A 20,335-nucleotide genomic window follows, 5' to 3' on the forward strand; every position below is an offset into this window, starting at 1 on the left:
AGAGCGGCCTAATTGTTTAACTGGGAGTAAGATGGAGGATCCATAAAAATGGCTACCAACACATTGACTTTGCACAATAGATTGTACCGTATTTTCTGGACTATAAGGCGCACCTAAAAACCTAAAATTTTCTCAAAAGCCGACAGTGCGCCTTATAGTCCGGTGCGCCTTATATATGGACCAAATTCCTAAATCTAAACTGGCCTGAAGCATTGTCATGAAATCAATCATAAGTGGCCCGCTGAAGACTATGAATCATGAATCAAAAAGACTATGGATCATTATTTTGTGATTATAAAGTAATTTGTTGCGTCTGAAGTTGAAATAAAAAAGATCAAATGGAGAATGATTTGATTTGGATTAAAAATCTGACATGATGCATTAATGGTGCGCCTTATTAGTCCGGTGCGCCTTATATAAGGACAACGTTTTAAAATGGGCCATTCATTGAAGGTGCGCCTTATAGTCCGGTGCGCCTTATAGTCCGGAAAATACGGTAATTATTTGAGGGGGAAAAAAAGCGGCATTAAAAGGTTCTGCTCATTATTAACACTGAATAAAATTGTCTACTGAATATAATGCATGCAATTATATTGTGAACTATTATATACTTGCCATCATCGCTCTCATTTGCTTAGCACAAACAGGTTGCGCCGAAGACACGGGCATCTCGGCTGCCGCCAGAGATGAACGATATCGCTCAGCGTGATGACTCGCAAATGCACGTGACTGGAAAAGCACGTGCCTACATGTGTGTTGGAAGATATTCACAGAGCAATATGCCATCACACTTTCAACATGCTCATACTGACACCGCAATGTTCCTCATGTATAATGCATATCTGGATGCTTGTGTGTTTTGTGTAGTTTTGTTCACATGAGCAACACGGCAAGATTTCACCAAACCATAATATTCACTTGACTCAGGCAAACTTTTTTTTTGTTAGTCTATGCAAATGTTTTGATAATTTTTGGTATAGTTAATTTAGTTCATTTTATGTTAGCATTTTTATTTTATTTCAATAACATTTTTCAAATTATTTTTAGTTATTCCGTGAGCTGTCTCTGATCAAACATCGGTATTGTCTTTATCGTCATCAAAACCCCACAGTGGTTGACAATTGTAGATTTCACCCCGAAACGTTATTCTGGATTATTCAGGTCACGCTAACATCTCCAGTACAGTATCATCCATTGTAGCTGTGTTGACGTTTTGCTCAACGGGGGCATATCAAGGCCTTTGGTTGTATTCCGCCACCTCAACCTGCTCACACATGCAGGGTGCACGGATTGCTCCCTCGGGCTTTTTTTCTCTGATTCATGGGGGAGAGAGAGATGACTGCCCCCTGGAAGATGTTTTGCAGATTCATCTTTCTCTATCCATGTAGAAAATGCATCGGCGTACAGTATTTTCCATAGAAAACACAGCGTGCTTAACAAAACGGGACCTAAGGCCGAATGTGCAAAGTCTTACGTGGCTTTCATACCAAAACACAACGTACAGCCAAATCCAGAAAATGATTTATCAATCTGTGCGTGCAAGCACATTCCGTCAATGTTGGAATATCAGACTGTTTCCTCTTCACGTCTCCATATAAATATGTAAATTAATATAAACAGCGCTTGCCGGTGGAAATGATTACTCTTCGTGATCAAATAATCTGATTATCCAGCCATGAGTCACAAATGAAAAAAGAGGAAAATGTGAGCTGGACACCAGGCCTGAAAAATTATTTAATTAAATAAAATAATAATAATTAAGTTAATTATTAAATTTAATTAGTAAATTAATTTAAAAAAAGAATAATTAAATAATAATAATGAAATTATTTTTTTAAATATACATTTTTTCGCTGTCCTGTGCAGCCAACAACAACCGAAAGGCAAGTGAGTGTGCGCCTCGCAAACACTCTCACGCTTCTACAGATTTATTGAATTTACATTTAGATCCAATTACAATCACCTGTGTGTGTTAAGTTTTCATCTGTATAGCTCTTATGTGCAGGTCACACTTAGAAATGACCTTTTTCACATTAGCCTTTTTCCAGCAATGCTACTGCAATCATAGATAATTACATTTTTATCTTCTCATTAAAGTATACAATAGTTGTCTGAACAAAAAGAATGCAGGAGGTGCACTTTTATTCTCTCTCCGCACATTGTGGCCGCAGTGGATGATTTTTGTTCGGCATAACACGCGGCATTATAAGGGGAAATGCAAATAAATCTAGAATAAATAAATAATGTAAATATGCAAGTAAAACGGTGTTTTTTAAGCATTTGGCCTACATTATACCAATATGTTAAAAAATTAAGTACATGTATTTATTTGTAATTTTATGCAACGGGCTTTTTACTTCTCTGAATATGCGTGAACATATTTATGAATATTTTGACATACACTTAAAAGAGTTTGCTGCAACTGTACTTGGCCCAATTGTGACTACAAAAATCCACTTTCAGCAATTTATGTACTTCCTGCCTGAAGCTCTTCAAATGACTGTTGTATGTTGATTTGGACATTCCCCTCAACGATGTCATCTTCCACATGCAGAATAGACTTTTGTCTTCAAGGTCATGAAAAAAAAAAAGAGAATTGGGCATTTCATGCAAGTCAACTTGCATCTTATCTCTCTCTTGTGTTGCACTGCTGGTGGGGGAATTAATGTCTGTGCCTCCGCTATCAAGAATTTCTCTGTGTATTGCGGCTCAAAGTGATACATGCCCCTACAGAAATATGCTTATTCAAGTCTGCATATATTATATTAGATTCATAGCGACATTATGTACTGTATATCCACATCCAGTGTACTTTTGATGGAGTAGATGAGCCCAACGTTGATTTTGGAATCGGTGTCCTTGATGTTGCTATGGGTATAGAAATGGAAAAGCTCACGGTTCCCCAGCTCCATCCTAATCTGACCTTTACTCCATTGAGAGAGTTCAGAGCATCCTCAAGCAAAAGATCTATGAGCATAGGAGACAGTTGCAAAAAAAAAAGAAAAATCTATGAGGATGAGTAAGCTCCCATCAAAGCAGCTAGCTGCGCTGGGAGGCGATTTTTGACGTCGGAGAAACAAATTCAAATAAAAAAAAAATCTGAAACCAATTCAATAAATGCAATTGTGAAGCTGCTTAAAATTTAACTTGACCTGTTAAAATATTTTGGATTGGAATAGCTGTTAAGTTTGAAAAAGGAAGGAAGGAAGGAAGGAAGGAAGGAAGGAAGGAAGGAAGGAAGGAAGGAAGGAAGGAAGGAAGGAAGGAAGGAAGGAAGGAAGGAAGGACAGGAGCCAGGAAGGAAGGAAGGAAGGAAGGGAGTTTGACATACAGAATAAATGCAGTATATTTCGAATGTCATTGAATCATGTCTCGCTCTCCAGTCATGTTTCCGCTGACACAGTCGTTTGCTTGTGTTTGTACTAAATGAAGCTTTTGTGTCACTCCACTCACAATATCAAGGCAAAATTAGATTTACATTTATTTGCTCTTTTTGCCCCCAACAACTGATTCGTCTCCCACGGCCAGCGGGTTTCATGCCAAGCTCATAGCATTTCCATTCAGAAGACATCTAACTAACTTTATCCTGGAGCCAAATAAGTGGCTGCTTCCAGTTGAAGTTTCAGTCCATAAATGCACAACTAGGAGGAGGAGGAGGTGTCTGGAGAAGGCAAGAGAACAAGAGAACGAAAAAAAATGCTGCACGCTCACTGATGATGATGAAGAACAATGAAAAATGACAATGAGGCATGGCCTCAGCGGTGGAAAGGTCTTCCGGTTTTGGCAGCAATGAAATTAAAGCAGACAAACTGGTCAGGGCAGAAGACGTGGTTATCTTTTCTCCATTTTCCACTGTGCTCAACAATATAAGCAGCAAGAGCAGCACTTTTGAGCTCAAGTGAAGAAGGAAGCAATTTGGAACAGGAAAATAGCTAACCAACACATCTTAATGACACTTGACAAATGAGAATCAAACTGGACTGGATTAACCCCTGTTCATAAATCAAGGCAAAGTGCAAACAGATACACGCTACATTGGTTTGGTCACTACTCCAGAACCGACCCAAATAGTACCAAATGAGCAAGCAATTTAAATCGTGCAAGTAAGCATGGTTTGTGTAGTTTTTTTTTTTTTGTGTGTGGACATTTCTTTTCTAAAAGCACCTTTTATTTTTTACTGTTCCCTCTGCCCTGTGTTGGATGAGACCGATGCTTTTTCCAGCACTTTTCATTTGCCAAGTAGCTTGGCAGAGGAATAATTACCTGTCTCTATGATCAATTACCTGATTACTCACCAGAGACACACAAGACATCTGAAGAGCTGCGTCTTGGGCTGTGTACCACACACACACACACACACATGTGTAACTCCCAACACTGTACGTCACAACGTGAGGTCATCAGGAGACAAACATGTATACATACATAAATATACTGCGTTAGCACTCTGGGTCTCGTCAATCGATACGTACAAAATCGAACAGCGGCGAGAGTAGAGTCAAGGACACACTGACTGGTAGGCCATTAAAAAACACAAAGATCATTAAGAACAATCCCTGACCTACATCAGTGCAACAAAGTCTCCCTGTGCAGGGTAAAATCATTTAAATGACCCTGCTAAGATGATAAATGTCATCTTGAGGAGAATGCATCAGGAGAAAATAAGCTTTGAACAAGAAGGAGATCATTTTCTGATATTCAGAGAGTGGAAAAGGTGATATCAGAGCACATATTAAAAAAAATTCTAAAGCAGAAACATCAGGGAGTGCCTACACGCAGACACCATTCTTTGAGCTGACCCCCCCCTAAAAAAAATATATATAAATGTGCTCAAAATGAATTGTTAATTTATTGTGGGCCACAAATAATGGTACCCTCAAAATTCCTGACACTCAGTATTTATATTCTGATCTCAGATTATTTAACCACATTGGCTGGCAAGTCGTGCTATAAAAAAAAACGACCGCCTTGTGTACAGTAAACAGCAGCGATGCCGCCAGGGATTTGAGGCGTCTGGAAAAAAATTCGTTCAGCACCACAGATTGAAAATATAATTTTCTCGGGCCTCTTGTCATTTCTGTGCACTTTGAATCATCATTTTTTTTCTAGGACTTTTTGTGCCCGAGACTATAAGATAAAGAGTGAGTGGCAAAAAAAAAAAAAAATATTCCTCCATAGTCCTTTGGAAGTGGAGATAGCACATTAGCATAATACAGCCTGTCTGTGCGCAATTTAAAATTCCCATTTACGTAGACTCTATTTCAATGCTAATCGATAAATCCACTAAAGCGAGTTAGCAGCGTGGTCTGGGGCTCTCTGGCAGATATACACAGCTAATGATCTAGAAGTTCTCTAGCCATTGACCTTTTTCCAGTCCTTGCACGTGTCACTGCAAATAACAACAAAGTAGTGACTTGGCAGTGAGACAGTCCACTGCAGGCATCGCAGGAGGGGTTGCCACAATGGGCCACGTGAGAAAACTTCAACCTCCCTGACAATACAAGGGTTTCTCATCCAATCTATTGGATCCGCAAAACCTTCCTTTGCAATATTAAAATGCCTTTATTATACCGTATTTTCCGCACTATAAGGCGCACCTTCAATGAATGGCCCATTTTAAAACTTTGTCCATATATAAGATATATACATTTGGCTCGCGGGCCGGACTTTGGACACGCCTGCTGTAGTGGCTCAATATTGGTCCATATATAAGGCGCACCTGATTATAAGGCGCACTGTCGGCTTTTGAGAAAATTGGAGATTGTTAGATGCGCCTTATAGTGCGGAAAATACGGTAATCAATATTATGACATATTGATTGCTAAAGTTGCACATCTGCCCTGAAGTCAAAATAATAGACGTGAATAAAAAATATAAATCAAAATGGGGATTTTAATGATCATAAACAGGATGGTGGAAAGAATTGACAGCTTCAGGGTTTACTTTAAACACAAGCTGTTGATCCAAGTAAACCAACGTATAAGATACATTATGAATTATTCATGAAATCTGTGTTTGATCAGCTACAATAGATTGTGAAGAATGAGTGGCAAGAAAGCATAATGCCAAATAGAATAACAATACTCCGGAATTCATTGATTTGATTTGCCGTGTGAGCCTTTTCTGATCGTTTTAGATTTTTCACAATTTCTTAATAATCTACCTGTTTGTAGCGAGTCTACATTTCCTGACAGCTCTTTTGATCACGCCGGGCATTTTCTCCATACATGCCGCTGTCTACGTCATTTCAATTGCCATCATTTCAAAGTGGTTGCTTTCATATGTGCACATCTTAACCAGATAGTCCCCATATTCTCCAATAAGCAACCTCACTATGAGAGCGAAGCACACACGTGCCCGTGTGGCTCATATATAATCGTCGGGGTAGTGGTGTTCTACTAATGGAGGCTCTGCACGCTAACAGTGTGAGTCATTGCATTCCCACTGTGAAGGAGGTGATGCTTGATTATACAGAGATCCATGCAGGGGGAAGATGAGAGGTGTGGCCATATGCCTTTTTTCAGGGAGCTTTCCACTCCCTTTCATTCCTGACAATGCAGTTACAGGCTGCCACTGATTATATTATTTGGGGATTTAAAAAAACAATTACCGTATTTTCCGGACTATAAGGCGCACCGGACTATAAGCCGCACCTTCAATGAATGGCCCATTTTAAAATGTTGTCTTTATATAAGGCGCACTGGACTATAAGGCGCACCATTAATGCATCATGTCAGATTTTTAATCCAAATCAAATCATTCTCCATTTTATCTTTTTTATTTCAACTTCAGACGCAACGAATTACTTTATAATCACAAAATAATGATCCATAGTCTTTTTGATTCATGATTCATAGTCTTCAGCGGGCCACTTATGATTGATTTCATGACACAATGCTTCGGGCCAGTTTAAATTTAGGAATCTGGTCCATATATAAGGCGCACCGGACTATAAGGCGCACTGTCAGCTTTTGAGAAAATGTTAGGTTTTTAGGTGCGCCTTATAGTCCAGAAAATACGGTAAGCCATATCACACAAGAAAGATTGATGGTCACCGTTTTCCAAAGTGTTATTTTGACTAAACGCAAAAGACAAATCATTTTATGAAGGACGCGAGAAATCAGACAAATATTACTTTCAGACAGTGCTACCTAATTGTTTCCTCTTTGACAACCGAGCTGATGTTGCACGACTTCCCTAAGTCGATTTTCAATTCCTGCCACTGGGCCATCGGCGAAGACACTAGGTGCTTTGGATTGAGCATGCTGAGGAAGGAGACAGACAGAAGAGCGGGAAGGCTGAATGATTGCACAAGCCAACCCAGCCATATAAACAACACATGCAGATTTCCCCCCCGGCACTGTTGGTTCTGCCTGATTATTTAACAGGAGCAACTGGAAGTGGTTGACATGGTTTCATGGGCTTTGTGCAGTGTGCACTCCTCAATTATGGATGGGAAAAGTGACACGGTGACAGCTGTAGCTCTCAGGGGGTCGGTCGGAGAGAGCGAAAAGCAAGAGTCACTCGTCCCTCTTTTAGCGGGGAAGACAGGAGACGGTCTTCGACGAAGATGTGACAGGCAGAAGAAGAAAAAAAAACAACAACCCTGCTCAAGCGCACATTTCCTCTCTCGCTTCTTGTTAAATTAAATATGCTCTGAAAATGACAAGAGGGTGGGGGTAATGAGGAAATTATTCAGAATTCTTGACATGCTTTAAATCAGATTATGTTCCTCCCTTGCTTCACCGGGCCCGCTTTAAAAGACGTAAAATGATCCACTCCTTGCTTCAGGCGGCACTGCCTCCTACTCACACGCTCACAAACCCAGACAACGTTTTCAGTGATGTCAAAAAAAAAAAGCTTCAGTAAGACACAGAGCAGCAAGGAGAGGTGAATTATCCTCAGCTTTCTATGCAAAGCCAAACAGTAGGCTCGGACCTGCTGCCATCTTGGAGAATCATCACATCCAAATGCTGGAGGTGTGGAGTGCGGGCGGTGAACCAAAAGAGCGTGCGTGACTCACTGCCGGATGGCCTGGCAAATAAAATGCATGTACAATTGCACTCAGAAATTTACATACATACATGTGCATGAATGTCATTTAATGACATGTTTAAAATGTTCTTTTAGATTTAAGATTTCTTCATTAAAATTCATATTCTTGTTAATATATTTTGTAATACCTAAATGTTTCAAAAAGTTTGAATTATGCATTCCGGGTGTTTACGAAACTACTGGAAACTTGAGGCATCCCACGTGTAGTTCCTCTAACAACCACTAGGGTTACCAAAGATTTTTATTTCATCCAACCTCGTTGCTATTCTACATACTTATATCTTTATTTAGCAATAAGGACTCTTATGCTAACAGAGGCATATTTACAAGGGCACCCGTGCAATTACGTGACTATAATATTTATGCATACATGAGTGGCTGAAAGGAGCTTATAGGAGGAAATACACATACTAGATACAGTCGGAGCTTGTAAATGTATAAGAGCAATCTTATCCTCCAATGTGGAGAAGAGTATCTGCATGCAATGACCTTGCGCCATGATCTATGGTAATATATGCAAATTAAGATCAGTGATTGCATAAATGAGGGCTTAAAATGTGTGTTTAGTGATATACACTAAGTGAATGTGTGGAGTCTTCTTCATCGAGTCTCATCTGTGTGATTCTTTTTCCGCAAACACATCACGTAGGTTGAATTTTTTTACTTCAGACCAATTGTGATAAAAGTGCTCCTTTGGCAGTGTCATGGCAATTTTCGTCATTATTTTTGACAACTTTGCAGTTGCTTGGCACTTTCTGATGAACTACAAGTACACTCGTCTAAATTAGAGGACAGATATGTAAGATTATGTCATGTTTTCATATGTCTCCAGCTGCCTAGCAAGGATTTAGAGAGAGAAGATGAATGGTTGTCAGCAGATGTCCAATATTGCAGATGCTCCAGGGGGCAAGAAACAGATGTGGATACAGTTTTGAGGCACCGGGAAAAAAAAAAAGGATCCCTACAGACTGTTTGAATATATTCAGTAATATGTTTGTTTCTAACACGTTTTTATCCAAGGGGTCACCATCTTCCTTCCGCCTTGTAGTTATCTCTGTCTCCCCTTTTTGTTCGCTTGCAGGTGAAGCCGGAGGTCATTTATCATATTAATATTTTTGTGAGAACAGACTGGAGGAGCAAGGGCACAGACATATTTTATGTTTCACGTGAAGCATAAAGGGTGTTTGCTCTTTGCAAGGTTATCAACCTTTTTTTTCCAACTAGGCTTTTATTATCCATTTAAATTGAGTGAAAGAATTTAACAATGATATCATCCAACAAAATGGTGTCAGGCCCTCCTCCATTTTGAAACTTTTACTTACCGTAAATACCGAGACTTGTCATAATACAGTTTTTACACGAGAGATCGTAAATAGTTGATTTTACCGCGATGTTTTATTCCGTTTCCTCGCGCGACGACAAATGAAGTGTCGTCCCAGTTCACAAATTGACGATGTGCAGAAAATGAAGTGTTTCTTGTTTTCATTGTGCGCCGTTTATGGGCAATATCCAAAAACAAGATGTGTGAAAAGGGAGCAGCGGGGTATGCGTGTTGAAAGCCCTCCAATGTACCTGTGCAGCTGTGCAGCTTCTCTGCTGCATTGAACTCCCGCCATGGTTATTGTAATTAGCTTTTGGCAATCAACACAAGATTATCTGCTTAATGACTGGGGGGGGCAAAATGTATCCATCCGTCCTCCTAGTGGAGGAGCTTTAGAGTGATCAAACACACGGCATCATTAAGAATCCTGCTTTACAAATTAGCACTGAAGATAATCAAGTTGAGGTCCACTGGGACAGAAGCTTTCTTTTTTAACAACATATTTAATTATTAATGCAACTTTTATTGACTTCCTGCATATATTTGGGCTTCACTTGTTTTCCATAGAAATTTCTCAGAGTTTAACTCCTTGAAATTGAGTGAAAAGTGTTTAAAAAAAAAAAAAGTATTATGATGTTAACGCTCATTTTTATTCATATTAGGAACATGTATGTCCCCTCCAAAGTCATCTGCATGCCGATCGTGCAATAAAACCGCTTTCTTGCCGTAGTGGCTTGACAGCTTGGGTGTTAAATGCACCTTGTTATCATGATTTAAAGCAAAGGTAGAGGATGGCGTGCACCCATCGGGACCTTGGGATAGATAGGACAGTGAGGGAGAGTGTATGAGGCACACACACACACACACACATTGGGTCTATCCAGAAAGTGTATATCAGACAGAGCTCAGGCTCATTTGCATTCTCCACAGACTGAGAGCAGCAGCATCACCACCGCCACCGTGCCCCGAGGGAGCTGCTGCTGATGCTGCTGCTCTCGCCCTCTAAGAGGAGACGCCCAGGCTGCTCTGCTGATGAGCAAGCACGATGGGACTAAAACCAAACACAAAAACAGATAAGGGCAACCGGGGTAATGTGTTTGGATGGAGAAGATGGATTCTTGAATGAATGCAGTCAAATAGGGCGCTCCAAGTGACAAAACACTTGTCATTCAGATGTTCTAAAACTTTTGGCCGCATGAGGAAAAAAAATGGTAAAGCGTTCTAGCCTGCTGAAAGAAAAGCTGACATGATTCATAACTTTCATTTTCTCCGATGTTTTTGATCTCTACTACACATAGAAAAGAATTGTCATCAGTGTTCCAATACTTTTGGAGGAAAGTTTTCTCATCTCTCAGGTGATTCCACTTTTATATGACTGAATCTGAGAAACAAAAACATCCAAAACTGAAATATTTTTGATCATCCAATTCAATAAAAAAAAAAAAAAGTTAAAAAAATCATTTTACTAACACCAACATTTTAAATGTGAATTAAATACAGCTGAATTCTTTCCTGAAGGACAAACAACTACAAATCCAATGTGGACTATACTAATGACAAAGCAACTCTGAGTTCAACCTTCTAAACGATGACGAATGATCTCCAACAAACAAATGAGCCGGTTAATTAAATGGGCTTTTCCAAACTTGCTGATGAATTAACACTGAAAATAGTCATGCTAAATTATTATTTATCATCTGGAATGTTGTGACCCACAAGGGTGACAATTTGATGGAACTTTTTAACCAAATCTTTTTTCTTTCCTTTATATCAAATGTACTGCACATTCTTTCTACCTTCCAAACCGCAGAGCTCGCTTAAGAGCTCATCACGCAAGGTCAAACCGTGAAATCCAGAGTGTTAAGGTGAAAACACTGCAGAGCAGCCCTGAAGTCTGGACAGGAAGGTATTAGGTTAAGTCCTGGCACGGAAACACACAGGAACGTGGAGTCAGATGCCAAGCACAGTTGTGGATGCTCCCATTTCTGCAGAGCCCCGCTGGGCCTCACAATATTCGTGTGCTACTGTAATTAAACACGGACCACCCGTACACACACACACACGCGTGCTAATTGCAGGCAGGGGGCATTCTAATCATTATAGGCTAAATTAAAGCAATCAATTGAAAGGGGAGACCAGCAGAGAGGAATCCATTCATGGTTCTCCTCGCCCCGCACACCGACATGTGTCATCCATTTAATCGCACAAAACCTTTGCTATTTAGGACACGAGCACCCTTTTAATCACCTTGATAGTTCTCTAGTAGCGTGCACATAAAAAAGACACACAAACAAATGTCAGCTAATCCCGCAGCAACAAAAAGTCCTTGGCTGACATGACTACATTGCTGTGCACATCTGCAAGGCATTTTCTCTTCTCTCAGTTTTCTCAGACGGAGCTAAATGTCCTTAAAAATGGGGCAGGTAATCTTCTGTTTTTGCCAAAATCTGCTTCTGCATCCATACAGCTTGGTCGTAGGGGAACGCCAATGTATGAGTGGATCCAATTCCAACATTCCTGGCGTTTACATCATGCTCCCTGTCACCAGGGAGCTCTCGCTTGCTCTCTCCCACTTCCATCCAGCTTGGGATTTATTAGGAATGGTGCTCCAGCACTGGCTTGTGGTGTAGAAACAGAAAACATTATGATCATGAATTCATTTTGAGGCCTTGTAAACACTGCCGCGTTCCCGGTAAGCAGGTGGTTTTATTTAGAGGAGAGTTTCAGAGAACAGAACATTAAGGAGCTCTAAATCACTAAGATCTGTCGCTATTGGATGACATTACCCAAACCATTGAATTCACTCCCTGAAGTATTTGACATTGTGACGGTAAATCAATGTTTCAGGTCATGAGCTTAGAGATGAACAAAGGAACAAGATATGAGCAGTGATGGGATAGTGAGGAGAAAGGAAACGCCATGGCAAATAAAACAATCTCGGTCCATCCTGCAAACACTGATCACATGGACAACAAGTGAGCAGATGGCTTTTTTTTACCCCTCTCATGTCAAGTCATTTTCATTTGTCATTTGGTGAGATGGCTTTCAAATGTTATCATAAAGCGCCACCTGCTGGATGATATAAATCCTGTCCAACATGTTTTAAAAGTGTTTTTGATTTGATTTTGTACATCTTCAGAGCGCTTCCTGGGGATCAGAGGGATTACATATTGTTCAAAGGTAAAATTGGGCAGGATAAAAGTACATAAGAATTTCCAACATATTAAATATAGACTATTGTTCTACTTTCCCATAATTACTAATATAATATACATATTTGTCAGACTTTGCAAAAACCCTGTTGAACCTCTTCAGCTTCTCTTTGAGCTCTTCCGGTAAAATGAGAAAAAATCATTTTACTTTAGCAACCATTATTGCTTTGATTTTTTTCCCATCATCAAAAACAACTTTATTCAAACAAAAAATCTTTAGAAACCATGAAATCATTAGCTTTCGCCAACACTGCCACACTTGAAATTGAAACATGCGCGTCTACAAATAGACCGCTAGGTGGCAGTAATGTAACACAAAAGAAACTACGGAGGACAAATGCAGTGACGTCATATCCGGGTTTATGGCTGAGCTGGAAAGTCAACATCTTAAGTATTTTCCCTTTTGCTGATGTTTCGCTTGGCGTTTCGGCGTTCTCGTTAAATGGCGACTAAAGTGTTACAATGAAACTTCGGTTGCAGAATGACAGGTGAGTGGACATACTCGTCGCTGCTCAAGTGGCCTATCACAAAACATCTGCGAGCTAATGCTAACATTTGTCTGTCATCAGCTGTCAAACTCCCCAGGTATAAAGAAATACACAAATAGTAATAATTCATCTTCATGGCTTGTGTTTGTCGTTTTGATTCCTGAAATACAACATCTCCGTTTGAAGTACCCAAATTATGTGTGACTAGTAAGCTCTTGTGTGACAACATGGCTACTAAACGTACAATAAATCAACATATTCTATAATAATTATAACAGTTATAATAATAAAAAGAGGCCATTATTATACTTGTGCTCCCCCAGGTGCCTTAATAACATGGTTGTGACATAGTTGTAGCAAAAGTACCCAAAAGGTTAGAATTTTGAGTATACTTATCACACACCCTCCTCTTCTCTTGCTGAAATCAGCCCACTTTTAGGGGCTCTTCCATGCAAGTGAGCAATCTGTTCTAAAGAGTAGCATACTGGGAAGGGGAAGTTGTTTACTCAGATGGAGAGTTGAAGAAGTTGAGAAAAGTTTTTCTTTTGTGCCCAGAAGAGCTGTGAAAGTGAGGGAGTCTTCAACTGTCATGCAGCCTATTTCCAGCCAGGAGGGCACTCACGTGAGAAATGGTTTGTCCCTTACTCTGCAAGCAGAGCTTCCCAGCAGGACCACGCTTCCTGGTGCCGCGGGCTCCAACACCGGTGAGGTGCACGTATCCATGAGCGGCGGCACACCGAGCGATTCCGCCTCGGCTAGGAGGTCCAGAGTCAACCCTCACGGCCACTCCCATTCCCACGGGCCTACTCGCGGGCAGCGACGCCCCGCTTCCGATGCCGACCAGACAGACCCCGGAGACCCGGACTCTGGCGAGCCCAGTAGTTCTCTTTCGGAGCTCCGCTGCTTGTTTCGCTGGCTCCAAAAGAGTCTTCCTTTTCTCGTCATTTTGAGCGCCAAACTGGTCATCCAGCATGCGTTAGGTGAGTGTAAACAGACTCACAGGCTTTACGCTGCAGGTCTGAGTGGACAAGACCAATTTTGGCTGAATAGAGGCTTTGCAGCTGACGTCATCAAGCTACCCACATTAGCTTGGCGGCCATCATGGCGGTCAACTTTTCAGTGCCGGTCAACGACTCACACACGCTTTCTTGTTATATCTGCTGCTATTTGAGCTTAAGAATGCCGGATACCTGCTGTGCTGTTGGATGTAGCAATAGACGAGGCGATAAACCAAATCTTAGCTTCTATAGATTTCCGGCGAACATGAAAAAACGTGATAAATGGATCGCGGATATTCGTCGTGAACGATGGAAACCTACGATTTACACAAGGATATGCAATGAGGACTTCATATCAGGTATGTAAACAAACTATTCACCCCTGATTTGTTTCACAAAATGTGAAATAATACAATATGGGATGATACAAATATGATTGTTGAAAATGCTGGGTGCATTTTTAGAAAGGCAGCAAGAGCAGCAAGGCAGGGAATGGGATGATTTCTTCAGTTCACCCCCCCGTTTTTATTTTGTGTTTATTTTTTCATGATGCTTGAAAACGTTATCAATGTAAATATTGAATTATATTTATTGGTTAAGTTTTCAAGACAATCAGATGTGGCATCATGCAAAAATAAACAAATAATAAAAATGGTAGCAACTTGAACAGACAGGTACAGTATCTGAATGATTTCACTCTATTCAGTTTTTTAATATGTCAAGTTATGAAATGCCATTACAAAACAAATCGACGAGGTAATTATAAATATCTGGATATGAGCGTTCAGGCAGGTCGGCTGTTGCAAAATGCTCGGGCGATTTTAGCATGCTTCTCGGTAAAAGGTACGGATCCGTTGTGCCAACAAGGTTCAACTTCTCTCTGTGACGATTCTTGGAGTCTTCATCCAAATGCCTAACTTCGTTGGATAGCAAATCAGCCATAATTCGGAAGAAATCGGTGAAAACGTAGCGCAGAAATCAGACAATCCATACAAACACGTAGGAACGAGCTGACTAGTTGACCGCCAAGATGGCGGCATAACACAAAATCACGTGATAAAACCACGTGACTGCAAAGCCTCTATAGGGTTGCAAAGCGATTTTAAAATTCAGTTACATTTCCATGGGTATAATCCAAATTGGGAAGTTTCCTTGGGAATCAAGGGTAAATTAATGCATTACAGTGAAGCATAATTAGGGCCTGACCAATTAATCATGGAATTAAAACATTTCCATCACCGATTAGTTTGCAGATTAAATCATGCAGTTCGTATTTAACTGGCTTACGTAATGACTTTTCTTTCACAAGGGCTCGCTGTTGGTGTTGGCCTCTTCACAACTTTTTTCTACGTGAATAAAAGCATCCAAGCCCAAGTGTTTCTTCAGGTAAGAGCTCGCTCATTCCAATTGGAGCGAGTAGAATCATGCTTGCTTGGAAATGAGGGTCACAAATGTTTTGTCCTCAGGGCCGCCATGCAAAGCTACATTGTGTATGGCTGCTCCTGCTCCTGATCTCCTCCACCCTCCTGCTTTACTACACCTTCCTCCCTCAGACGCTTTACAACTGGTAATGTCTGTAGGAGCAGCGGATGAGCAACGACTGTTGTGCATATTTTAATCATTGCCGTTTTTCGATCCTCAGCCTCGTGTTCCTCAGTCCGACTATTGAACCTCTGGGATTCTGGGAGGTCCTGTGGGCAGTTGGCGTCACCAACTTTGTCATCAAATTCCTCTTTATGGGGATCAAGTGCCTTGTCTTGCTGCCGCCTCCTTCGCTGCTCAACTACAGAGCACAGGTGAGAGCAACTGATTCTTTTCTTTGGGCTGATAAACTCTTGGCCAAAGTCAGCTGGGATTGGTCCAATCATTATTTCGTGCGCAGGGACGCTGGCTGCTGTTAAGCGAGGAGCTGGCTCAGGTCCACCAGGCCGTGGCGCCCGTGCCGCTCTGGTTCCGCTACCTGGTCACCTACCAAGAAGCCGACGGCGTCCCGGCGCTCACAGTCGGCATTTTGCTGGCTCTGCTCTACCTCATTCTGAAGGTACGAGATTGAGCAAAACCAAACAAGATGTCATCTTCTCGTTATTCGTTCTTTCTCTTGCAGCTTTTGGGATTGTACGAACAGTGGATGTCTTTACTGAAAAGCGTGAGGGTCTTTCTTAAGAGCGAGGTCAGTTGAGCGAGTTGATGGACCCCAATTAAATATTGTTCCTCCTCTCGCCCCAAGAGCTGCTTGTACTGAATGGAGTGTTATTCCTTTCAGCATACAGGGACTGCGGCAACAAGGAGTCAGTGCATGGAGGCTGGAGACGTGTGTCCCATTTGTCAGGGAGAGTACAGGGACCCTCAGGCTCTCATCTGCCAGGTAAAACATTCGTCATTGCTATCCTTTAGTTATACAAAGATAGGTACGAGCCTCAACTGATAAGACAAAGAAGCATGTGAAAGATCAAAATAAATTGTACCGCTGTCTGACTCCGCAGCACATATTCTGTGACGAGTGCATCGCTCTGTGGTTCAACCGGGAGAAAAGCTGCCCCCTCTGCCGAACAGTGATCACAGAAAAGGTGTACAAGTGGAGGGATGGAGCCACATCCCCTCACCTGCAGATTTACTGATCACACACGTTTGGGAGCGTGAATGAATGTGACTACGTCTGATTGTCAAATGTGTGCAACACTGGTCAGGTAATTTTATGAAGCCACCCATTGTCATTAAATTCAAAGTTATTCTGTAGTTTGTTCATATCCTGAAGTATACCCCCCCCCCCCCCCCCCCCCCCCGCATTTCACTTGTTTTTGCATTGTACTGTATTTTTTGTCATATGCCTGCATGTTGCCCTTCTCCCAAATTATTCTTCTATTGTAAATACAAGAAAATATTTTTCAACAATTTGCAGGAAGTCAGGTTTCAAGAGATTATGTAAAAAATAAATAAAAATAATGATAATTTTTTATCCAGCATTCATGTCAGTTGGGAGGTAAGAAAAAGTGCATGTACCTCTGACCGGCAGTGACTGCTGTAGACTCTTTCGTCTTTAAGGTTTAAAGTTCATTTGAGACTGCTGGCAAATTGCACACTGCAATGCCGTTGGACGAGGTTCTACTAAACCCAACAGCAGCCTGTATCAGGCACAATGGACACATGAATTCTAAAATTTATATTTTTCTAGTTCATACCCTAAAATGGGTACAGCTAAGTTCATAAAATTTTACAAGTTTTTTTGAATATTTTTACCGAGATGAAGTAGCTTCCGAGTAAAAACACCAAAGAACCTATTAGACCCTTCTACTGTGACGTCACGTTTGCACGCTGTGTGCTAAGGCGAATCCTTCATTGATGTATTACAAGACAAGTTCATCTGGAAACAAACAATTTAATGAATCAAGTTTTATAACAAAGTAATGGTCAAAGTAGACGTACCTTTGCTTTTCCCATTCGAATAAGACTCCAGGCTCTTGTCCTTCCAAGTGTTGGCACCCTTCTTTACAATCAAATAATTTGTCATGTTGCGGTAGTTCACTTCATGTAAAAAACTGGCTTCATTTAACTGGTCTCAAAGTTTTATCCAACAAGTTGTAGTAGTAGGTGTTTCCCCGAGGGCTCTCCTTCCAACCAATTTAAGTTTTTCTATATATTGTCTTCGAACAATGGCTTACAATTCGGACTTGTAATAGACAAGTGTCCTAAAAGGGACATTTTCACAAAACTAGACTGATTGATTACAAACAAGGCTTTGCCTAGTTTGTAATTATTGCATGCATGTCCTTTGCATTGTGGGTAAAATGACGTCTGGGAGAAGGACCTAATATATTTTACTTAATGAAATGAAGCCTCTCCTCTTGTCCATTTCACTCCAGAACTATCCTAATAAAATGCATTTGAAAAAGTTACCTTGTATTTGTTTGTTGTATTCTTTAAACATGTCAAGATTTGGCGTCCTCTGCTGTCTAAATTTGGGATTGCAACAAAGCCGATTTGAATTTGCCTGGTAAGAAAACATTACACAATTATAACCAATAGATGGCAGCAAAAACCCTTTAAACGTGAAAGACATTTCCAAACATTTTTATAATTATGTATTGTACAGTGCAATAACCCCCCCACACATTTTTAAGACTTTATTAATAACTCAAGCTACAACAAAACTGTTATACACCCCCCAAAAAATAATTATTCACAGACTTAAGATAAGATACAAATAAGCATTCATGAATATGAAATCCACACATACTTTCGAATTGCTGTCGATCGTTGCCTTCTTACTTCACAATCCTTGGACGAAGATGTTATAATGGTTATTTCCTATTCAAAAAATAAATTGTTCAAAGCTAGTGGATCCACATCTTACAAAAATAATTTACACAAAAATGTCATGAAATGAATGTCCTTCTCAATGCCATCAAAATAAATAAAAACGTCATTTTCCTTCAATTGAATTTAAGCACATGTCTAGGTTTAAAACTTATTACTATTATTATTTTATTATTAAATTAGTAAAGACATTTGTTTCGGGAGTCATTCCAGTCAGACTCAATTGTTTCGATTTATAATTATTCAAATTTATTTTGATTTGTGTTTTTCTTGCGTTACTTGTAGAATTTCAAATGCTGTGATTTAATGCACAATATGTCGACTACAATATGCGAAGCAGTTAACAAGCTATCTCTGTGAAAAATGTTTTGTAAATAAAATGTACTACTTATCACTATCAGAGGACTACCATCATGTGTAATGTTCTGAACTCAACCCTCCGAGGCAGATGGCCACCCAACAATGACTTGAAGGTTTCTTCATGAAAACATGTTCTTGCTCAGATGTGATTGTTTTTAGTTCTCTTTAAGACGCTCAATCCTGGACCTGGTCCATATATGTAAAAGTCCCTTAACATGTATCGAATAAATGTAATCATTTCTGCCCATGAGTCAGCAGGACATCTCAGCAGTGGCTCAATCCAAAACACTCAAATCTAAAACAGTGCTTCGGTTTCAGTCCTTGGCTTCTCGTCATTGCTTTTTTAGCCCTCAGCGTGTGTGAGAGTACAGCCTTTTTTTCTCTAGTTAACGACTCGTTTTATATGATTGAGCCGTAATCAAAATCTGCCAGCAAGTCGGAAGGAGAATTTAAGAGTCGACAGGTTTACAAGGGAGGTGATTCTCACGCACCAAACTGACATTGTAATTACTCATTCAAGGAATCTATATAAATTCTTGATGCTATTGACATTCCTTGCATCAGTAAGGCTACATATGGCTGAAGCATATTTGTGCAATGACATCACGCCATGAAGCATTTTATTCTGAAAGGTTTATTCCTGCTTGAGTTTTAAGCGAGCTTAGATTGGAGGGTAGCGCTCTTATAAAATAGGTCAAACTCAAGGTGTGTGTGTCAGGTACATAGTTGGTTTTGTACGCCCACTCGGTTGCCTCATTGTTCCCTAATCTCACTGGTTTTCACGTCCCGTGTGTTCAGGACACACCTGAGTGACGCAGGTTCCTTGGCAATACTCCTGGAACAACAAAAGAACGAAGGAGAAATGAAGAAGCAACGTCAGGCTTCACTTGGGCCTTCTTTCCATTTGGTTATCAAGTGGAGGCGCACCTTTTGTGTTTAGCTAACGATATAATCAACATTTGTGAGTCATCGTAACCTAACAAGGGTGCAGGATGTTTAAACATTCATATTAAGGTATCAAGAGTACGCGAGTGACAAACAAGACGCAACAAACCGATGTTTCCCAACCCTTGTTGAGTCACGGCACATAATTAACATGTTAAAAAAAAAAAAAAATAGAAAAGTCTCTCAACACGCCAGCAAATATATATGGCATGAAAAGTGGATACTCATGACAAGGTATAATTATGTACTTTCTGCTATCATATTAAGGGAGAATATTTTTGAAATTGTTCACTCGTTTACTACATTGCTGACAGATGAACCAAGATACGTTCATGGTAGGAAAGAAATCTTACCAATTAGAAATTTCCGTCAGCACGCACGGTTTACTCACACACACCCATGCTGAGAATCACGGCAAAAAAAGGGGGGAAAAAACGAATTAAACTTTATTTGAAAGCTCTGTGTGAAATATTTTTGTTTTGACCTGACTGGAAATTACAATTTACATTTGGAATTATTATTGGAATTATTAACAGACAGTCAACCAAAAATACGTGTAAAGAATAAATAAATAATATATATATACATATAAATAAATATATAACTGTATATATACACACACGCACACACACATATAATCTG

General features: G+C 40.2%; 1 protein-coding gene and 1 long non-coding RNA gene across 4 annotated transcripts; one reads left to right on the forward strand and one right to left on the reverse strand.

Moving 5' to 3' along the window:
- The first annotated feature begins 12,909 nt into the window (after positions 1 to 12,909).
- Positions 12,910 to 17,967, forward strand: rnft1 (ring finger protein, transmembrane 1). Of its 3 annotated transcripts, none has more exons than XM_037270590.1 (9): positions 12,910 to 13,076; positions 13,733 to 14,056; positions 15,384 to 15,460; positions 15,541 to 15,641; positions 15,717 to 15,870; positions 15,957 to 16,115; positions 16,179 to 16,244; positions 16,338 to 16,439; positions 16,558 to 17,967. In XM_037270590.1, the coding sequence occupies exons 1-9, from the start codon at positions 13,070 to 13,072 to the stop codon at positions 16,690 to 16,692; spliced, it is 1,125 nt and encodes a 374-aa protein (XP_037126485.1). In that variant the 5' UTR covers positions 12,910 to 13,069; the 3' UTR covers positions 16,693 to 17,967. The 3 variants fall into 3 exon arrangements, with proteins under 3 accessions (XP_037126485.1, XP_037126483.1, XP_037126484.1); XM_037270588.1 differs by having other exon boundaries at positions 12,911 to 13,076; positions 13,632 to 14,056; XM_037270589.1 differs by having other exon boundaries at positions 12,911 to 13,076; positions 13,635 to 14,056.
- Positions 17,968 to 18,126: 159 nt separating this feature from the next.
- On the reverse strand, positions 18,127 to 20,115 carry LOC119134139. The gene is made up of 2 exons (XR_005100267.1): positions 20,047 to 20,115; positions 18,127 to 19,583 (listed from the first exon to the last, which is right to left on the reverse strand). It is a non-coding gene; the product is annotated as an uncharacterized LOC119134139 (long non-coding RNA).
- Between the last annotated feature and the right edge of the window lie 220 nt (positions 20,116 to 20,335).

This window comes from Syngnathus acus, chromosome 14 (genome assembly GCF_901709675.1).
Source record: "Syngnathus acus chromosome 14, fSynAcu1.2, whole genome shotgun sequence".
In the NCBI taxonomy this organism is placed as follows: Eukaryota; Metazoa; Chordata; class Actinopteri; order Syngnathiformes; family Syngnathidae; genus Syngnathus; species Syngnathus acus.

Coding starts and splice junctions, on each gene's coding strand:
- rnft1 (XM_037270588.1), top strand. CDS start 13,051: ATGAAACTTCGGTTGCAGAATGACAG. Junction 13,077..13,631: donor CTTCGGTTGCAGAATGACAG/GTGAGTGGACAT, acceptor TTTTGTGCCCAG/AAGAGCTGTGAAAGTGAGGG. Junction 16,245..16,337: donor GGGTCTTTCTTAAGAGCGAG/GTCAGTTGAGCG, acceptor TATTCCTTTCAG/CATACAGGGACTGCGGCAAC.